Source organism: Lissotriton helveticus, chromosome 8 (genome assembly GCF_964261635.1).
Source record: "Lissotriton helveticus chromosome 8, aLisHel1.1, whole genome shotgun sequence".
Taxonomy (NCBI): Eukaryota; Metazoa; Chordata; class Amphibia; order Caudata; family Salamandridae; genus Lissotriton; species Lissotriton helveticus.
In genome coordinates, this window is record NC_136069.1 from 1,248,498,731 (window position 1) to 1,248,516,457 (window position 17,727).

Here is a 17,727-nt window from a genome sequence, read left to right on the forward strand (position 1 = left end):
CGTCTGCTCTGACAGACAGCTTCCTTTGGACAGACAGCTTTGAGCAGCTGTTAAAAGCTCTCTTTCTGGCACTGGGAATGAGTACAGTTCATTCTATTTAAAACCCAGGTATTCCAAGCCAGTCAAAATCTATCATTTTGCAGTGTGGTACAAGAAGGATGCTTTTTAGCAGCAACCAATTACTCAGATAATGTGAATGCCTTTTAATATTTAATATAATGTATCTAAGGATAATGCTGTAACACTTTTTTTTCTGTGAGGCCTATTTTTTTCCTATTGAGTTTTAATTAGAATTTTCTTTTACCATTGTGGCGATATAATAATTGCATGTGTGCACATCTATATTTTCTTACTGCTTTACTTTCAATAGTAGCGTGAAGTTGCTTAACGTATGTTCTATAATTCATTATTTGATTTTTAAAGTGTAATTCTTCCAATGGCAACAACAAACCTAATTGAGCTCATTCCAGACATTTTCAAGAAGGGGCCACACACTCATAACACACAACACAGCTTGCTAAGGCAAGCCATTCTTACACAAAGAGCACAGTCGCTACTCACTCAAACAAGTACTTCACAAGCATCACCACCGGTGTCAGTCCACAAACCACATAGACAAACAAACAATAAACCCACAAATCGACATTTAGGACAAAAACAAGTCAGCTCACAGACCGTATTCAAACTAAACCACTTGTAAATACCAATTGTAAATACCAATTGGGAATCGTAGATCAGGATCCTTCGTTCCACAGTGTACTATACATTATGGAAAAAATACCGTATTTAATGTACATAAATCTATTAGGTGTCCCCTCTAGGGGAGCCGGCTGAGTACTTTCTAAATCCATATTGGTACCGCCAAGACAGCAACACATTCTACGAAGTGTGCTAGGACCAGGCATGCCAAAAATATTACAATATGATATAATATTATAGTCAAATCATATTTATCCTGAGAATTATCAAAAAGTGGAGAAAACTTTCCTCATTACCTGCCATTATTTGCTGCAGCAAACAAACAAACCAGAATATTAGCAAAGCTAATCCATAACAAGAGGGGCGCTACAGCGACCTTACCAAACCAAAGTCTCCAACCTCCTCCTGCCAAGCTCTGGGTCAACCTAATGGTCTTTTTAAGATACTCATGCCAAAGGAGATCAGTCGGTCCCGGCCATCACCTGAAGGGTCAGATCAGGAAAACCTGAAAACATGTCGATCTGCAAAGACAGAGGGTCTCCTTGTGCAGTGTACCTCCTCAGTAGATTCCTGCCCTCCGTCAAGACCGCACTTTCGGATGGCCATGTCTCCTATGAGTTCCTGTTCGGGCGCCAATTTGTGGAAAAAATAAGCCTTTTTAGGGGCTCACTGCTGCAGGGATTCACCCCTATCAGTCCACTGGTACTTAAACCAACAAAATAGAGATTGGTACAGAGACTGGTATATAAAAACAATGTTTATTATTCACTCATGAGTGGGACTACATTGATGCAGCACCCTCGGGCACTGTATGAGATAGTACAAGGAGTACAGAAACCAGGGGTGTTTTATACAAATTAGTTGCATTGTCAGCATGAGACCAAGGGGAGGTACTGCTACATCAAGAATAGTTATTGACTAACATGGGCATACAAATATGTCTTGGTCAGCAAAGTGGGAGGAGAGACATTTCTCCTTACATCAGTAAAAACAGCCTGACAGTTATAATCTAAGACAGGTGCATTATAGCAGCTACAGGCCTTTCTGAGCATGCGCAATGCTCTGTCTCAGTGCTGAAGGAGTAACTTATAGTTGATGACTCAAGTGAAATACAAGGGCAGGCAACAGTGAAGACAGAAGAAGCCCATGGCTAACACATGGCTAACTAAAATGGATGCCACAACCAAACTGGCTTCAGCTCATGCTAACAGCGATTTCTTCTAGTTTCCACAATACCATCAAAATATTTTTTCAATATAGATGATGAAACACCACCATACAGCTTGTGAAATAACCATGTGCCTTATGGTACCATGGAACCAGAAATGGTATTATGTCCTCTAAACTCATCATGAAATGTCCTGCAAATCTAGGATTTCAATATATTTCAGAAATGTATTATGTTTCAGTGAAACATCAACTTGACCCTTCTGGTGAAAATGCAGTTCATCATAAAATAAAGCGTTTTCTTTTGGCTTAAACAAGCTATTTTCCCCCAAACCGAATGTAACCACTCTTATATCCAAGGGCACTATTTTGGTGACAAAGTATCAGATTTAAATTTTTTGTAAATACATGTTTGGTGCCCAAATATCAATGTGTCTTTTTCACCAAGATCGCATGTACTACTGTTACATATTGACCAATTCTGACTTTCTTATCCATTTATCATCAAGTGCCAGGGCCCTTGACCATATAGCAGGAATTAAAATCAGAGTTATGCAGGGCATAGTCAGAATTGCCATAAGAGCAGTGTCTGATTCAAAGATGAGGTGGCATAGAAGGTAAAACTGAGGACTTCAGAAGCGTGCTCAGCACTCATGAATGTCGGCATCACAATGACAGTTGGTAACTTAACACAGAATATTACATTCATCAACATTTTAAGGCTACTCACTGGGCATACCAAAACGTTTGCAGGATGAACAAATTTAATATATGATGGAACAAATTATAATGTACATAGCAAAATTACACATTTCCCTTTCTGGGCAGAAAAGAAAATAACTCAAATAACTTTCCAGGGTGGAATTCGACATCTGAGGAGGCTCTTCACGCGTTCATGAACCAAGCCATGCTTCAGTTGCCCCACTTATGCTGTCTGTGGTTCAGAAGGTGGTGAACAGCCAACAGAGGTTGGATTATGTAAATACATTTTCCCTTATCATAGACTGGTCATGACCATGAATTGAAGGCTAAAGCAAAACATCACTGTTGGAATCATCAACATTTCTCACTTCATGGTATGAAGGTACCATCTATGTTGCACACTTCAACACACCCCTCAACTCCAGCATTTGCCATCTTGATGATATTCCCTTTATTGACCATTGCTACATTAAAGGTCGAAAAATCAGCTTTTGCCCTTTTCCATATTTCCAGGGATACCAATCGATAAAATCGCCAAGTTTGATGTCCGAGTTGGTTGATATGTCAAAGACCTTATAACCTGATTTAGATTTAGTTTGATGGTGTAAAACGTTAACTTGTGCTATACTCAGGCCAATGATTTCCTCCTGTGCTGTGGGATACTTTTATTTGAGCCACTATGGAAAGACTGAAGATGTGGGGTGTCTCTCTTTCAGCTGTTGGAAAGGATACATACCTGCAACAGAACAGGTGAGATTCTTTATGCTCACAATCTCTTCCAGATGGCCAGGGCAACTAGAATTCTATCTTACAAGTGCCAGATAAACAGTCTTAAGATATTTATTGAAACGTTTCACTTGCCTGTTACATTGCAGATCATGCAATTCTGTTTTGAAATTCTCTGTTATAGTATGGAAACATTCAGTTGTCTCTTTAGAAATGAACTGTAAACCAATATTGGAGATAAACCCAGGGAACCCTTTGTTGTTGTTAACATCCACAAGGAAGTATTAGGCTACAGAAGTGGACACCTGTATTCAAATATTACCTGGCCATTTCGAAGGAAGTCTCTAACAAGCCATGTATATTGCATGTTCATTAAAAGGCTCATCAACGGTCCTGAGATATCTAGTCCAACCTTTTGCCAAGCAAAGTCAGCCACGGGGCACTTTGCATGGATAGGAAATGGGTTTGGCCATTTTTGTCTGCAACAGAGCAGACATCACACTGTCTGATCCAACACTCTATTTAACCATCTATTCAAAGCCACCAGAAATAACTTCTCAAAGATTTTTTTTAAGAAAACATGCCTTTATGTCCTACCACACAACTCTGGAGCAACCTGGGGTAAAGAGTGAAGAGTCTGAAGGCAACCCCTTACAGATATATTTTAGAACAACATTGGGTTGCCCATCTCTGGAATCCTCAGAAAGCCATTTATCCCCTTTCACCTCACTTCCTTAAATGGTACACACATCACTAACGCAGACATCTGCACCTAACTCAGTATGTGTCTTCTTCCTGAGTTTCCTATATTGCAATCTGGATAAGCAGTCTGCAGGTTGATTTGTCTTACCAGGTATGTGTGCAATGTCAAAACTGTTCTCTTGAAGCGTAGAACAGTCTTGCAACACATGCAGATGAGGTTACCTCTCCTTCCTGGGAAACTATCTGCACCAAGGGCTTGTGATCTGTGTGCTGAGTAAACCTATTTTCCCACACAAAATGTCTGAAGTGATAAGTAATAAACGATAAAGAAACAGGAGTGGTCCCTAGCAAGCCAAGGTTCTGGCAAGAAAGAAGTTTCTTCCTTTCAAAGGATACAAAGGGGGGGGGGGGAGAAAAGGCAATCAGCCTATAGGTGCCATAACCACATGAAAAATAATTCACAGTATTAGAGGGAAAAGTACATAAAACAATTCGTAACACAAGATGTAGAAAATTGTACAATTTTTAATTCACAAATTACATATACAAAAAATTACTATATGGTGCCGATTTAAATACAATTAAAAATGTACTTGAAAATGTACATAGATACACAGAAATGTAAAATATTAAAAACATGAACACAAGTTGTCGATGCAGCGTTTCGGTATTTAGGATGTGACCTTCATCAGGACAGGGTTCTTAAGGGGGGGGGGGAGTATAGCTCCTTTCTATATAATTCTTCGTTCGTTCGTAACGTCACATCATATGATGGCACATTCTTTCAAGTGATCAGAAGGTTCTTAAACAGAGGGCTCTTGGTGTGTTATTGACTTATCTACACCAGCCGTTATTGTTCAGCTTATTCTTTGCGATGTTACCTTTATCAATTGGTAATTTCATGAATAATTCTTTTAAGTCCTCATGTTTTGAGAACAGAGATGGAGAGTGGAGGTAGCCACCGTTGATTAATGTAGGGTCAAATGGTATAGGCTTTGATGTATCTCCTAGTTGCCGGGATGTTCTGGTCCCTTTTTGTGTTGGATCATCGCTTAGTAAAATCAGTGCGTCCGCATTCACAAACAGAGAGAGGCGAGGTAGCAGGGAGGCCGGAGTACTTGCGAAAGCCTGGTGATGAAATACACCTAGTTTGGAGACAATAGAGAACGTCGCACAAATTTTACTAAGCGATGATCCAACACAAAAAGGGACCAGAACATCCCGGCAACTAGGAGATACAGCAAAGCCTATACCATTTGACCCTACATTAATCAACTCATCAACGGTGGCTACCTCCACGCTCCATCTCTGTTCTCAAAACATGAGGACTTAAAAGAATTATTCACGAAATTACCAATTGATAAAGGTAACATCGCAAAGAATAAGCTGAACAATAACGGCTGGTGTAGATAAGTCAATAACACACCAAGAGCCCTCTGTTTAAGAACCTTCTGATCACTTGAAAGAATGTGCCATCATATGATGTGACGTTACGAACGAATGAAGAATTATATAGAAAGGAGCTATACTCCCCCCCCCCCCCCTTAAAAACCCTGTCCTGATGAAGGTCACATCCTAAATACCGAAACGCTGCGTCGACAACTTGTGTTCATGTTTTTAATATTTTACATTTCTGTGTATCTATGTACATTTTCAAGTACATTTTTAATTGTATTTAAATCAGCACCATATAGTAATTTTTTGTATATGTAATTTGTGAATTAAAAATTGTACAATTTTCTACATCTTGTGTTACGAATTGTTTTATGTACTTTTCCCTCTAATACTGTGAATTATTTTTCATGTGGTTATGGCACCTATAGGCTGATTGCCTTTTCTCCCCCCCCCCTTGTATCCTTTGAAAGGAAGAAACTTCTTTCTTGCCAGAACCTTGGCTTGCTAGGGACCACTCCTGTTTCTTTATCGTTTATTTCTCCTCGTCCCTGATTGGATTTGATAGGAGACCTCCCTTCTACTTATTTACTTAACATGAAGTGATAAGTAACCTGTTATTTGCAAGTAATTCTCATGTTATGATGAAATACCATCTATCAGTTTCACACAATGTTTTAGATGTGTGCCACTGTTCATTTATTTTCCCTAGACTTTTGAGAGCTGTTTTCCCCCCTGACCTTTATGCACTAAAGTTAATAGGAATGATGCAATAATTCCCCCTAGATAATGTAGGTGGATGTTATTTTTCTTAGTACATTCAAAGGCATTTTGCTGCTCATGCTTTTACACAAATTCTACACCCTTCTGCAGAAGCTTGTGCAGAGGTTCCATGTAGCCCAGTAAGGGATTTCTATTTATCTTTGTCTGTTGCAGGATCTTTTCTAAGGGCACCCTCTAAAGATTCTTTGGGAGTTACACCTTTGGCCAAAATGGTGTGACCAAGAGAGTCAGTTTGAAATTTGAATAATTCGCATTTGTCAACCCACAGAACAAGCCGTTCTGCAGACAGTCTCATCCAGACCTCCTGCAAAATCTCAAGGTGTCCCTCTGTATTCTTCATGCAGACCTGTATATCATCTTGAAAACATCTCACATTTCTTACCATGTCTTCAAAAATGTGGTACATCCCACACTGGAAAACAGACAACACAGAGACTAGCCTGTTCAGCATCCTTTTGTATTGTAAAGCACCAAAAGGAGCAACAAATGCAATTGGTGATTGTTAGACCTGGCACCATTGGCGTGGGTATCCCTTCCATTTTTGCTGTTGCCTCGTGTGTTTTTGCTGGTGTTATATGCTTTGGGCACTGTGCCACTTCTGTCCAGTGCCACAGTGCGAGTGCTCCCTGTTATAAATTGATGTATGGATTAGTGATTCCATGATTGGATGTTTGGTTTACTTGTCAGACCCTAGTACAGTGCACTGAGTGTGCCCAGGGCATGTAATCCAAATGCTGCTGGTGGGCCTGCAGCATGGTTATGCCACCTACAGAAGCAGCCTGGTAAAATGTGTCTAAGGTATGCCATTGCAGAGCCTGCATGCAGTCTGGTACTGTCATACTGTCATGCTGACTGGGCTAGTGCACCCACTTGCCAGTCCCTAAACCTTACCTTTTCTTCATATGTCACCCCAATGGTAGGCCCAAGGGCGGGGTGCATTGTAAGTATAAGGTAGGACAAGCCCTGATGTGTGTGGCATGTCCTAATAGTGAATTACAGCCATTTTCGTTTTTCACTATTGCAAGGCTACCTGTTCTCCATGGGCCAGAATGGGCTGTTAGGATTATAAACATGTAATAATCTAACAGACTCCGAGGACATGGTATAAGTTCCAGTTTAGTATGCCTGGATTCAGAATGATAAAATACATCTTTTAGTGAAGCTGGTTTTAATATTGTGTTTGCAAATACCACTTTTAGATAGTAGGTAGTTGCTTGTCTAACCTTTCAAGCCTGCCTCTGCTAGGTTGTGTATTCCTTTGTTTGGTTCTGTGAGTGACAGGGCTGGGGGATTCCAAGAGACAGGATGAGTCAGCCTAGTGGTGAATAGAGAGATCTGCATCTAGATGGGAGGGAGGAGTTGCACCTACACCTTGAATAGGGGTGTGCCTGCCTTCCACAATGCTGGTTCCACCTCCTGGAGTGCGGCTGATGTCTCTGCCCTGCACCCTGAAAGAAGAGAAGGAGTCCTGTAAACAAAATGCTCCAGGACTGCCTTCCACAATGCTGGCTCCACCTCCTGTGGGGTGTCTGATAATTCTGCCCTGCACTGTGAAAGGAGAGGAGAAGTCTGGTAAACAGAGTGCTTCAGAACTGGTTTAGACTAGGCAAAGGCCCCTCTCCCCTGAGAGAAGAAAGGATTTTGGGGTATAAATCTTGGGACCCTGATCCCAAGAAATTGATCACTTTTGGACTACAAGAAGAAACCTTTACTGAGGAGAGGAACCTGAAGAAACTGAGGAGAGACTATTCCCAAGCTGAAGTGCTACTTGGGGGGGATTGGCCTGCAGTGGCTGCCTTACTGCCAAAGGAACGAGAAAGGAACTTTGTGTACGTTGCTTTCAACTTGTGAAGGATCTCCAAGGGCTTGGAAAAGAGCTTGCCTCCTGCTGAAGTCTCAGGGACAACAGACTTCAACCCCCAGCTCCCCAGAGTTCTTTGGAAGTGCCTGCTTCTGTTTTGGGCCTTTTGAGGGACTGCTTGTCGCAAGGAGCTGGAAGCGCGACTTATCGAAGAAGCGGCGTGTCGCAAGGAGCTGTGCCTGTCGTCGCAACTCCGAAGGAGGGTGTCGCCGCTGGAACTGTCGCACTGCATCGCATCGAGAGAAGCGTGCCGCAATGAAGAGGAAGCATGTCCCCACGCTGCTGCTGCTGTCGCGACTCCAAAGGAGGGTGTCGCTGCTGTAGCAGCCACACTGCACCGCATCGAGAGAAGGATCTCGCAACGAGGTCAGAGCGTGTTGCAGTTCCTGTGCCTACGTCGCAACTCCAATGGAGGGTTTTGCCGCTGGAACTGTTGCACTGCACCGCATCGAAGAAGAGCACCTCGCATCCCCAAGAAGCGTGCGGCCATTGGAGCTGCTGCCGTCTCATTGTAGATGTCGCCGCTGTAGTTGTCACATCGTGCAGAAGCTTCACGCATCGTGGGAGAAGAGTGTCACCGCTGGAGCTGCTGCCGTCGCACCGCGGAACAAGGGTGTCGCCGCTGCAGTCCACGCATTGAACCAAGAACTTCTCGCATCCCCGGAGAAGCGTGCCGCATCTGGAAGATCTTCACGTCTTTAGTTCTTTGCACCTGAACTTTGCTGCATTTCCCTCGCTGCAACATTACTTGTTGTGGAGCGCAACGCAACCTAAGGTACATTGACGCAAAGTGTCGCATCTCAAGAACTGAACTGAACTAAGCTTAAATCTACCATCTTAAAGTAACAGTATTGTGTATTTTTGTTGTTTATGGTCTTGTGGTAAATCTATATAAAGTCTACTTATTTTTTATATAAAACCTTGTGTGGTGTCCATCTGTAGTGTTGTCACTGAGTTACTGTATGTGGTCACAAATGTTTAACACTCTGCCTCTGAGATAAGCCGGTCTTCCCGTTCCAAGCTACCAAGGGGGTGAGTAGGGGTTATTTTGGGAGTGTAATCCCCCTTATCCTGACTAGAGGCAAGGATCCCTATTTGTCACAAGTACTTACCTGTGCCAACTAGAAACCCCCAAATCTAACCGTGATCTGGAGGTTTTTAAGAGTTCAATTAAAGTACTGTGGAGGTCTAAGGTTGAGAACAGTGTTGCACCTTCCAAAATAGATAACAGTTCCTTAATGTTTGGTAAAGGATGTTTATCTGCAATGATTGGTTCTCTTAGGGTGCTAAGAGCTACACCCAATCTTAGTTCCACCTTTTTCTTTTTTGCAAGTAGTTTTGGAGATATCCAGTTAGAAGATTGTTTGTTCAATACTAACATCATTTTGCAGTTTCTCTAACAGATTCTGTAAGTCTCTATGTACACTGAGTGGGCCACTGATATGTTTTGATTTAATGGGTATGCCTAAGCTCTAGTTTAATGTGGTATGTACATTCTTTCTACTTAATAATTCTGTTATTGAACACTTCTGTAAATGAGTTAATCTAAATGCCCATGTCTGCTTCTGTGACGATAATTACAGCATCTAATGGGTACAGGGTTTCAGTGGTGTAATCACCAACAGCCTTTGATCCCTCAATCTAAAACGCAGACTCTTTTGCACAGCAAATCTTAATTCTAGCTGACTTAGATTTAAAGTCTACTTTGGTTGTAAAATACCCAAGAAAGTCAGGTATGTTAATGCCAAAGTTACAGCTCTAATGTCTGGTTCTAAATGTTTTGCTACTTTGGTTGAAAATATAAATGTAAACTTCCTTCTTATATGTTGGTGAAATGTGAACCGGATTCTGCCAGGAAAGTTAATTCCAAACACTGTCAGCATGCACATTGAATGTCTGGCAACCTTCTCTTGGACTGATTAATCATGCTCTTGAAAAATTAGAGCCATCCCCTTGTATTCAACTTGTTCTTCGCTGTCTCACTCTGCAGTGGGCGAAGCTTCCTTTGTGAAATGTGTAATCTTTGCATTTTCCATTACTTTACCGTCATGGCAAATCCTCACAACATGACCAGTGACTTTGCACATACTGTATTTTCTTTTGATGGCAGGATTCCTCTGAAATTTGCCATGTGAGTTACTTCTGCATCTGTAAGAAACAATGTTAGATACATTTCTCTGGTACTTTGTATGATTTGCTTTTCATGTAGCACACTTCGCTTTCTTTGCTGACCTCTTGTCCTTATTAGCTTCTTTGACCCAGGACATGGACTGCTTAATCACCTTGGGTGATTTAATCCCTTCTTTTAACATCAGATCTTCCATTATCGTTAGGTGTTCCCGAATGCACTTATTTGTGTTCACCATCAGTTCATCCCTAATTGTTTCATATGAAGTGGTGCCAAAACTGCAATTGTGGTATAAGATAATCCCCCTCTCATAAGCACAAACTCAAGACGGATCTTTGCAAAGCATCTCTAACTTAAGAGATTCCAATCAGCTGTGTTCTTTGTTAAGGAATAATGCAAGAATCAGTAGGCAAATGTGTCATTATTTGAAGACCTACAGTCGTTTCCAGAAAGCGGTCAACAGTGGACGATGAGCGATTCCTTTTTCCCTGACCTGCTACTGGAGAGTTGGACAAATGTCTTCCGTTTGCTTGTAAGGTTGGCAGCCAATCCAATGTTAAAGAGGGCCCTTGAACAAAAAACCAAGAAGGTAGAGTCCCACCTCTTCTAGTTGCTGACTGAGCGCAGGGAGGCATGCCTTTAACCTGAAAATATATTGTGGAAGTGAGAGGCCATTTAAAGTTAATTACAGCATGGATGGAAGGTGCCTCTGTAGGAAACTGGGGTTTTGTTTCAGTAGTCTACCCATGTCCCCTAACACTGCATGTAACATTTGTAAGTCACCCCTAATGCAGATCTTACAGCCCTCAGGCAGAGTACATTATATTACATGTGAGGACATATCTGCATGAGCAGATATGCCCCTGTGCTGACCAGTTCAATTACTGACAGTACATGTGAACAGGGAAGCCATTTAAGGTATGTACTGGGCACTAGTCAAACTGAGTTTGCCAGCTACATAATGACTCACCGAAATCTATGTTGTTGGGTATCAAACACCTCATATTAATAAACCCACACTGATTCCATTGATGGATTTATTAATACATGCACCCAGAGGTTACCTCAGCGGCACCCTCTGAAAATCCACTGACCTCCAGTGTATTGGTTGACTGTTTCGGCCCAGTCTGCCACCATAGACCCGTTTCTGACACCCTGTCGGGGAGGACCCAAGCTCTCGAAGATCAGGAACAATTCCTGCTCTGTCAGATTGTGTTACATCCTCCAAGCAGGATGACTAGTAATCAGCATATCAAAGGCTTTGACAACTGCTGATATGCAACACTGGCTTCCTCCAGACAGTGGAAAGGCCACCCCCTGCTCAGGACCCATTTGGCACCAGGACAGAAAACAATATTAGCGAGTCAGGAGGTGTGTTCAGCCTCAGGGAAGTACACCCTAAGGTGTGCTACCTGACGTGAACATGACTAGGAAAATTCAACCATCTTGTTTTTTGGTGGAATTAGGTCCTCTGGGTCAGGGTTATGACCAGGTCCCACAGGGAGTGGTTATATAGAGGGTGTAGTCACCCTAAAAATAGGTCACCCAGTTACTACTACTAGACACTCCCTGTAATGGGCCTAAGTACAGTATTTAAGTGGCACCTCTGATGCCAGGACCTCCGATTCAACAGGCACAAAGGAGTGGAGAAAGAAGATTGCTGACAAGAGAATAGAGGAGCAGCTTCTGACTTGGCACCAACCATGCCAGCCTGCCTGCTGCACCCAACCCTTGTGGAGAAACACTTGTCCTGCTACTGTTCAGACTCCAAGAAACCCTTAGGGATGCTAGTGCTTTGCAAATCACCAGAGAACACCCTTAGATTAGAGGAGCAACTCCCCTGAAGCTGCAGGCAGCAAAGAGACCAGGTCCGGTTTACCATATTGCTGATGCTGCAGGTGCCTAGGAACAGGTTGCCATGCTCTCCCAGTTCAGATCCTCCTTCCAAATTTGGGGACACCAGGACTGACTGAGCCGCATATTACCTATACCTGGGGTACCGGACCCCTTGCAACAACCAAGGGTGGTTGTGTCCCGCATGGACACCAACGCAGAGGAAGACTGATCTGTACATCAAGACACTTCATGTGAGACCCACATCAAGATTTGGCCAGCTGCCCTGTTAGCCCTTTTTCTGCAGAACCAAGCCAAGAGTGAGCCTCTAACTGTTACCACCCGACACCTCAAAGTAGCTGTGCACCCATGCCCCACAGGCAGAGTCTGAGGATGTGATGGTGCCAACAGGGTCCTAAGACTCAAAGGCTGAAGCAATCATTGGTTTTGCCCAGACTATACTCCTAGTCGCTGCCTGCAGCTTCTTTGTGCAGGTCCCCTCAACCGAGAGTGTCTTCTGCAGCAGTGGCCCAATGCCTAAAGAAACCACTTCACCCAAGTGCTAAAGCCTGAGGAGAAGTAGACCTCCGGTGTACCTACGTGCTCCAGTATCTAAAGGACTGACCCCCCCGTAGGTTCAATGGACTGGCCCCCCCAGTCCCAGCTTGCAGCCTCTTTTCAACCGGATCATTCCCGATTGAAGTGAACGGGCACCCCCCACTAATCACACCTCTGCACCCCGCCGCCCCTGTGCCGCCCGAGATGGCATGTTGGTGTTGCCTCAGACCTTGCCCTATACTAACCTTAAGTCCAGGAGAAAGGTCCCGTAAGTTGCTGACAAGTGCCTGAATGCAATGTTTTTTTCCCTCATAGGACATTATTACCGCTCCAGAAATTGCATTGTGTGAATTCTTTTAACTTGTAAAAATCCATCTCTCAAAAAGTACTTACCTGATTCCGATCATGGCATCTAAATTCATATAAAAATCTGTCGTATTTTTAGAAGTTGGAATTTGGATTTCTTTGATTGTGTGTCTTACTATATACCTTGTGTGTGCAATAAATAATTTGCACTTTCCTCTGATGAGCCTAACTGCTCACCCACACTACCTCAAAAGAGAGCATTTGGGTTATCATTTGTGCCTCCGTAAAATGTGGGTTTGCTTGGACTCTTTACCGTGTACCTCATTTTGGTCAACTATATAGAGAGACAGCCTCCAAGTGTTGGTAACAGTGGGTTTTGAGATTTCTCCGCACAGAGCAGAGCACTGGTCCGATCCTCCTTCCCAACCAGAAATGTAAGCATCCTACAGTGCAGGAACGAGAGGCTGCCTATGACCAGTTGCACCATGGATGACTGGTGCCTCTAAGCAGTGCGGACTTTGTGGATTGATGTCCCCAAGTGCAAAGTACAGTCCTGCCCTCCCCTTCTTATTCTCCACGTTTAACAAGGATGATTGTCAGTACTTATATTTCTTACTATTAGTATAGCCTTACTAATTATCAGTACATTAAAAAATAAATAGATCCCTGAATAATAAAGTTTAGTTTTCTTTTTAGAACAATTTAGTGACAATTTGTTTCTCATGTGCTATTGCCCAATTGTTTTACCTTCCCCTTTCCCCCCTCCCCAGTCAATAAGCAGGAGTATCTTTGCAGTGTTGGCTCAAGTTTGGGTGTGGATATTCCGAATACATCATGGTGAACTGCAGTACAAACTGAATGGGAACTAGTTTGCATGCTCAAACTCTGAGGTTCATATATTTGTTGCATTGGATCTACCATGCTTCTCTGAAATTGTAGAAACTATTAATCTTACATTGTGAAAAGCCTGTCCTTCCTGTGCATCAGGTGGTGAGGTGTTTGTTTCCAAGGTAAATTTTAAAATGATAAACCAACCGGAGTATCGTGATCACAATCTAATTACCACTTTAAACGGTGATAGTAAAAGCAAATCTAAATAAGCAAAGGCAAAAAACATATGTCTGGCCACTGACACTGGGGTGCAGAACTACTGGCCATGTCAATGTTTTTGACCCCCCTTTCAGATGGCCACTGAATATTCTTGAGGAGCTGATCTATTATAATGCATTTTCTTAAGGTAATAGAAAAATAATTACAAGATACCTGCCTTGCAAATGCAAACACATGTGGTGATCATGTAACAAATGTTATTTTTTTTTTTAGCTTTAAGAAAAAACATTTCAAGGTGGCTGTTTGAGTGCGCCCTTGAGCAGCCATGTTGGAAAGGTTTAAAAACCCTTAAAAATATGCTGCCTGCTGCAACTGGCAGAAGCTGGAGTGAAAGTGTGAGAGGGGTTTAGTGAGGCCAACCAGAGCCTTCATTTTTTTTAAAGGGGGGCGAGATCAGAGAGGGAGAGAATGAAATTCGTCATGCACTACAAAGTCTGAGTTAGCAGTGGTAGGATATTCCTCATCCAGTCGGAATACAAAAACACTGAATTCTCTTTGGGTGGGACAAACCCAAGAATGGAGGGGAAAGCTATTGAATTTGGAGCACAGCACTGAGATACAAGATAATCATTGAGTAATGAGCAAGGGGCAGACACAAATACCATTCCAAGTCTATATTGGATACAATAGGTTGGTTGCCAACAGACCGCTACATTAGTCAGTAGATGACCCAAAAGCTAGAACACATACTCCACCAATAAAGGGAATTCTGGTTTGCAAATGAAATTTGGTGTCACCTTTATATGGGTGGAAGAATCCTTGTTCTTGATGTGTTTCAATATTCTTTTGTTATGTATGGCTCTTGTAGATTGCCACTAGTGTGAATAACTGGACTCTAATCAAATAACTCACTGCTATGATGTAGCAACTGTTGGTAACGAGCTGTTACCCACTGTTTCTTCATAAAAGAATTCCAGGTTGCTCGGACAGGCCTCTCAGAGAGAGTGGTTTCAGGAGGCCAGATGTATTTTTTTTAATTTGGGACAAGGAGGAGAAGTCGTGCGATGTATGGCTCCCCCATTACTCCTCTGCCACTGCGTAGCAGTTAAAAGTAGGGGGAAGATGATTTTTGCTCCATATACAACCTAAAAATTATAGATGGGTAAAGAATAAATTGTAAGGAGGTTTTTCGCCTCTGGGTTCTGAGTGACAACGACAACTCGAGCATAGCTCTTGTCTATTTGATGTCACTCAGAACACATCACTGTAATTCACTGTTCACCATGTATAATTCCATATTTTATTTACGGCTCTCCTACAGATCCAATAGCATGGTTCATTTTTAAAATCTTTTTTTCTTTCTATATGAGGAGACTTGCTTTTTGTAAATTCCTTATTGCGCGTCGCAGTTTGCTCCAGGGGAACAATGCACTTTGATCAGACCGGTTTTAGATGTTTTTATATTGTTGATATATGTTCTTGTGACCGGCTTGCTTCTACTTTGTTAAAACCTTAAGGAGACCTTGGCTAGTCTATTACCTGTTTTTATTGAGCTCCAGCACTTTATGTGGTGTATCTATATTGCACATAAAACGAGAAGGAGCTGCTGGTCATGCCATCCCTGTTTTTATTTGTACCTATGAATTTTTATTCTATATTCCAGACTGTTTGTGCTGACATGTTCAGGAGATGTCGTTATGCATGATTGTTTTGTTATTGTATTTATGTACTTTTATGGCTGCACCCGGAACCGAATAAAGCTCGATTTGATTGGAGCATGATTATTTAAATTCGAAGTATTCATTCACTGCAGTGACATAGCAACAGTGGCTAAGGAAAGATGTCACCCACTGTTGCGTCACAAAGGAATTCCGGGGTTCCAGGCCGCTCTGGCAAGGCTCTCAGAGAACCCGTCAGTGCAGTGCTGGCCGAGCAGGGATCACATCAGGAGAGCAGAGGAGGGAGAAAGGAAGACACCGAGGGTGGAGGGGAGGGGTGTATGGAGAAAGATTTATTTTTGTGGTAATCCAAAATTATAGGTGAGCAACCGTGAATAACGGCAATGTTTTTTTTCACCTCAGAGGCACATCTTGGGCAGCTCGAGCTTCAGTTTCGTTGTCAGAACCCTCACAGTGAAAACTGTTGCCCATTTATAATTCTATAAATCATTTCGCAGTACACACTATTTTTATTGTAGCAGCTAATTGCTATCTGGTATGAAGTTCGTACATAGTATTAACCATGTGTTATCTTTTTCTGATTTCAGAGGCCAAGTCTGGTCAAAGTAGCAGAATGGATTGATTATGAAACTCTGGCCCTTTTGTTTGGAATGGTAAGTACGACTTTTTATGGCTATGTGTAAAGTAGGATTGCAATATATCTTGGGTTTAGTGTGTGTGTGTTTGTGTGTGTGTTAGTGTGTTAGCGAACTACCAGGAGGGCAGGCTCGCACCGGCTGAATTATACAAAACAGAGTTTGACAGTTGTCCGCATCCAACTAACCCTTTCTTAGGACGACATGTTCCAGTCAATCAACACAGTGCTACATTTGTAAAGGAAAAAAATAGTTTGGGGCCGAAATTTCTACTTGTTGTCCCCCCACCGTTGTTACCCAATAGAAAAGCTGCTGGGATTTGAGTTCCCCCGTCATGTCTTTAATTTATCACCCTACAGTTCTTGTCTCTATTCTCAACTGACAGGTTTTGTTTCATCTCTGCTTACTCCCGTGGTTCCTGTTTTTCTGTTTATCTTCTGCCTCCTTTCTCGTTTTTCTGTCTCTCTTGCTCTGTGACTGTCTGATAATGAAATATAAATACGAGTCCTCAAAAATGACTGCACTTATTTTCCACTTGGAAACAAGATGCACGTATTCACAAGAACACATGCCTTTGATCACAACTTGTCTCAAACAATAATAGTCTGGTATGATGTTGTGCAGGTGGAGAAAATATTGGACAAAGCTGCAGGTGAGGTACCGCATCGGGTTCTGCTTTCGCTCAGAGCAGCACAATCTATATAGATTAAGAATTTAAAATAACTTAAGTACAAATACTTAACTGATTTATTAGGCTGCCTTTGTCGCACAAATACTATTTTGTTTTTTGGGGTTTAAAGTTAAAAATGGATTATTTCTTCTGGTCTTTTTCATTCCGTATTCAACATTCATACTTAATGGTATTGTGTAGTGATGGACTGTTTTCATAGGAGATGAAATGAAATGAAATGAATTCGTACTTGTATAGCACACTTATACCCTGAGGTGTCTTGGCGCTGTACGCATACCGCTGTGGAACCCTTCCTGGCTTTTCCCTGTGAAATGCCCACTCCTGGGCACCCCCAAGGTGAAGCCAGGCCTCCCAGCACTGTTGGGGGCGTTGTGGAGATTAAGCAAGCTATTGCCCAGAGTTGCCGAGTGGGACCCATGATTAGAATAGGCACCGAGGCGAGAATGATCAGATCCGAGGAAATTGAGCCCAAGACCCGCCGAGGCAGGAATTGAACCCTGGTCCCGGGCCAGACCTCTGCATCAGGGTCTGCCGTTCTAACCATTGAGCCACACTTGAGTAATCTTCTGTTTAAAGTATTATGTTGCTGGGAAATGAGAGCAGGCAAGTGGTCTGTCTGGTAAGTTCCCATTTACCAGTTGGAGCAAAATAGAGAAAAGAAGTAACCTTTAGTTAGCTAATGTTTTTATGTGTCTTACCACTAATTAATGATTTGTGTGCATAGTCTACTACTATGCTCAGTGTCCCACTAGTGATAGTCTCCAGAGCAACCCACTAAAGTATCCTGTTCAGTTTATTTCAAAGGAGCTGGATGC

The 17,727-nt window shown here is 42.4% G+C and overlaps 1 protein-coding gene across 2 annotated transcripts in view; it reads left to right on the forward strand.

Annotated features, from left to right (window-relative positions):
- OCA2 (OCA2 melanosomal transmembrane protein) overlaps positions 1 to 17,727 on the forward strand; it is a 1,149,362-nt gene that overhangs the window by 654,980 nt on the left and 476,655 nt on the right. For both annotated transcript variants that reach the window (XM_078656175.1, XM_078656174.1), the window contains one exon: positions 16,174 to 16,239. In XM_078656175.1, the coding sequence (XP_078512301.1) occupies positions 16,174 to 16,239 (66 nt within the window). The remainder of the gene's footprint in view (positions 1 to 16,173; positions 16,240 to 17,727) is intronic.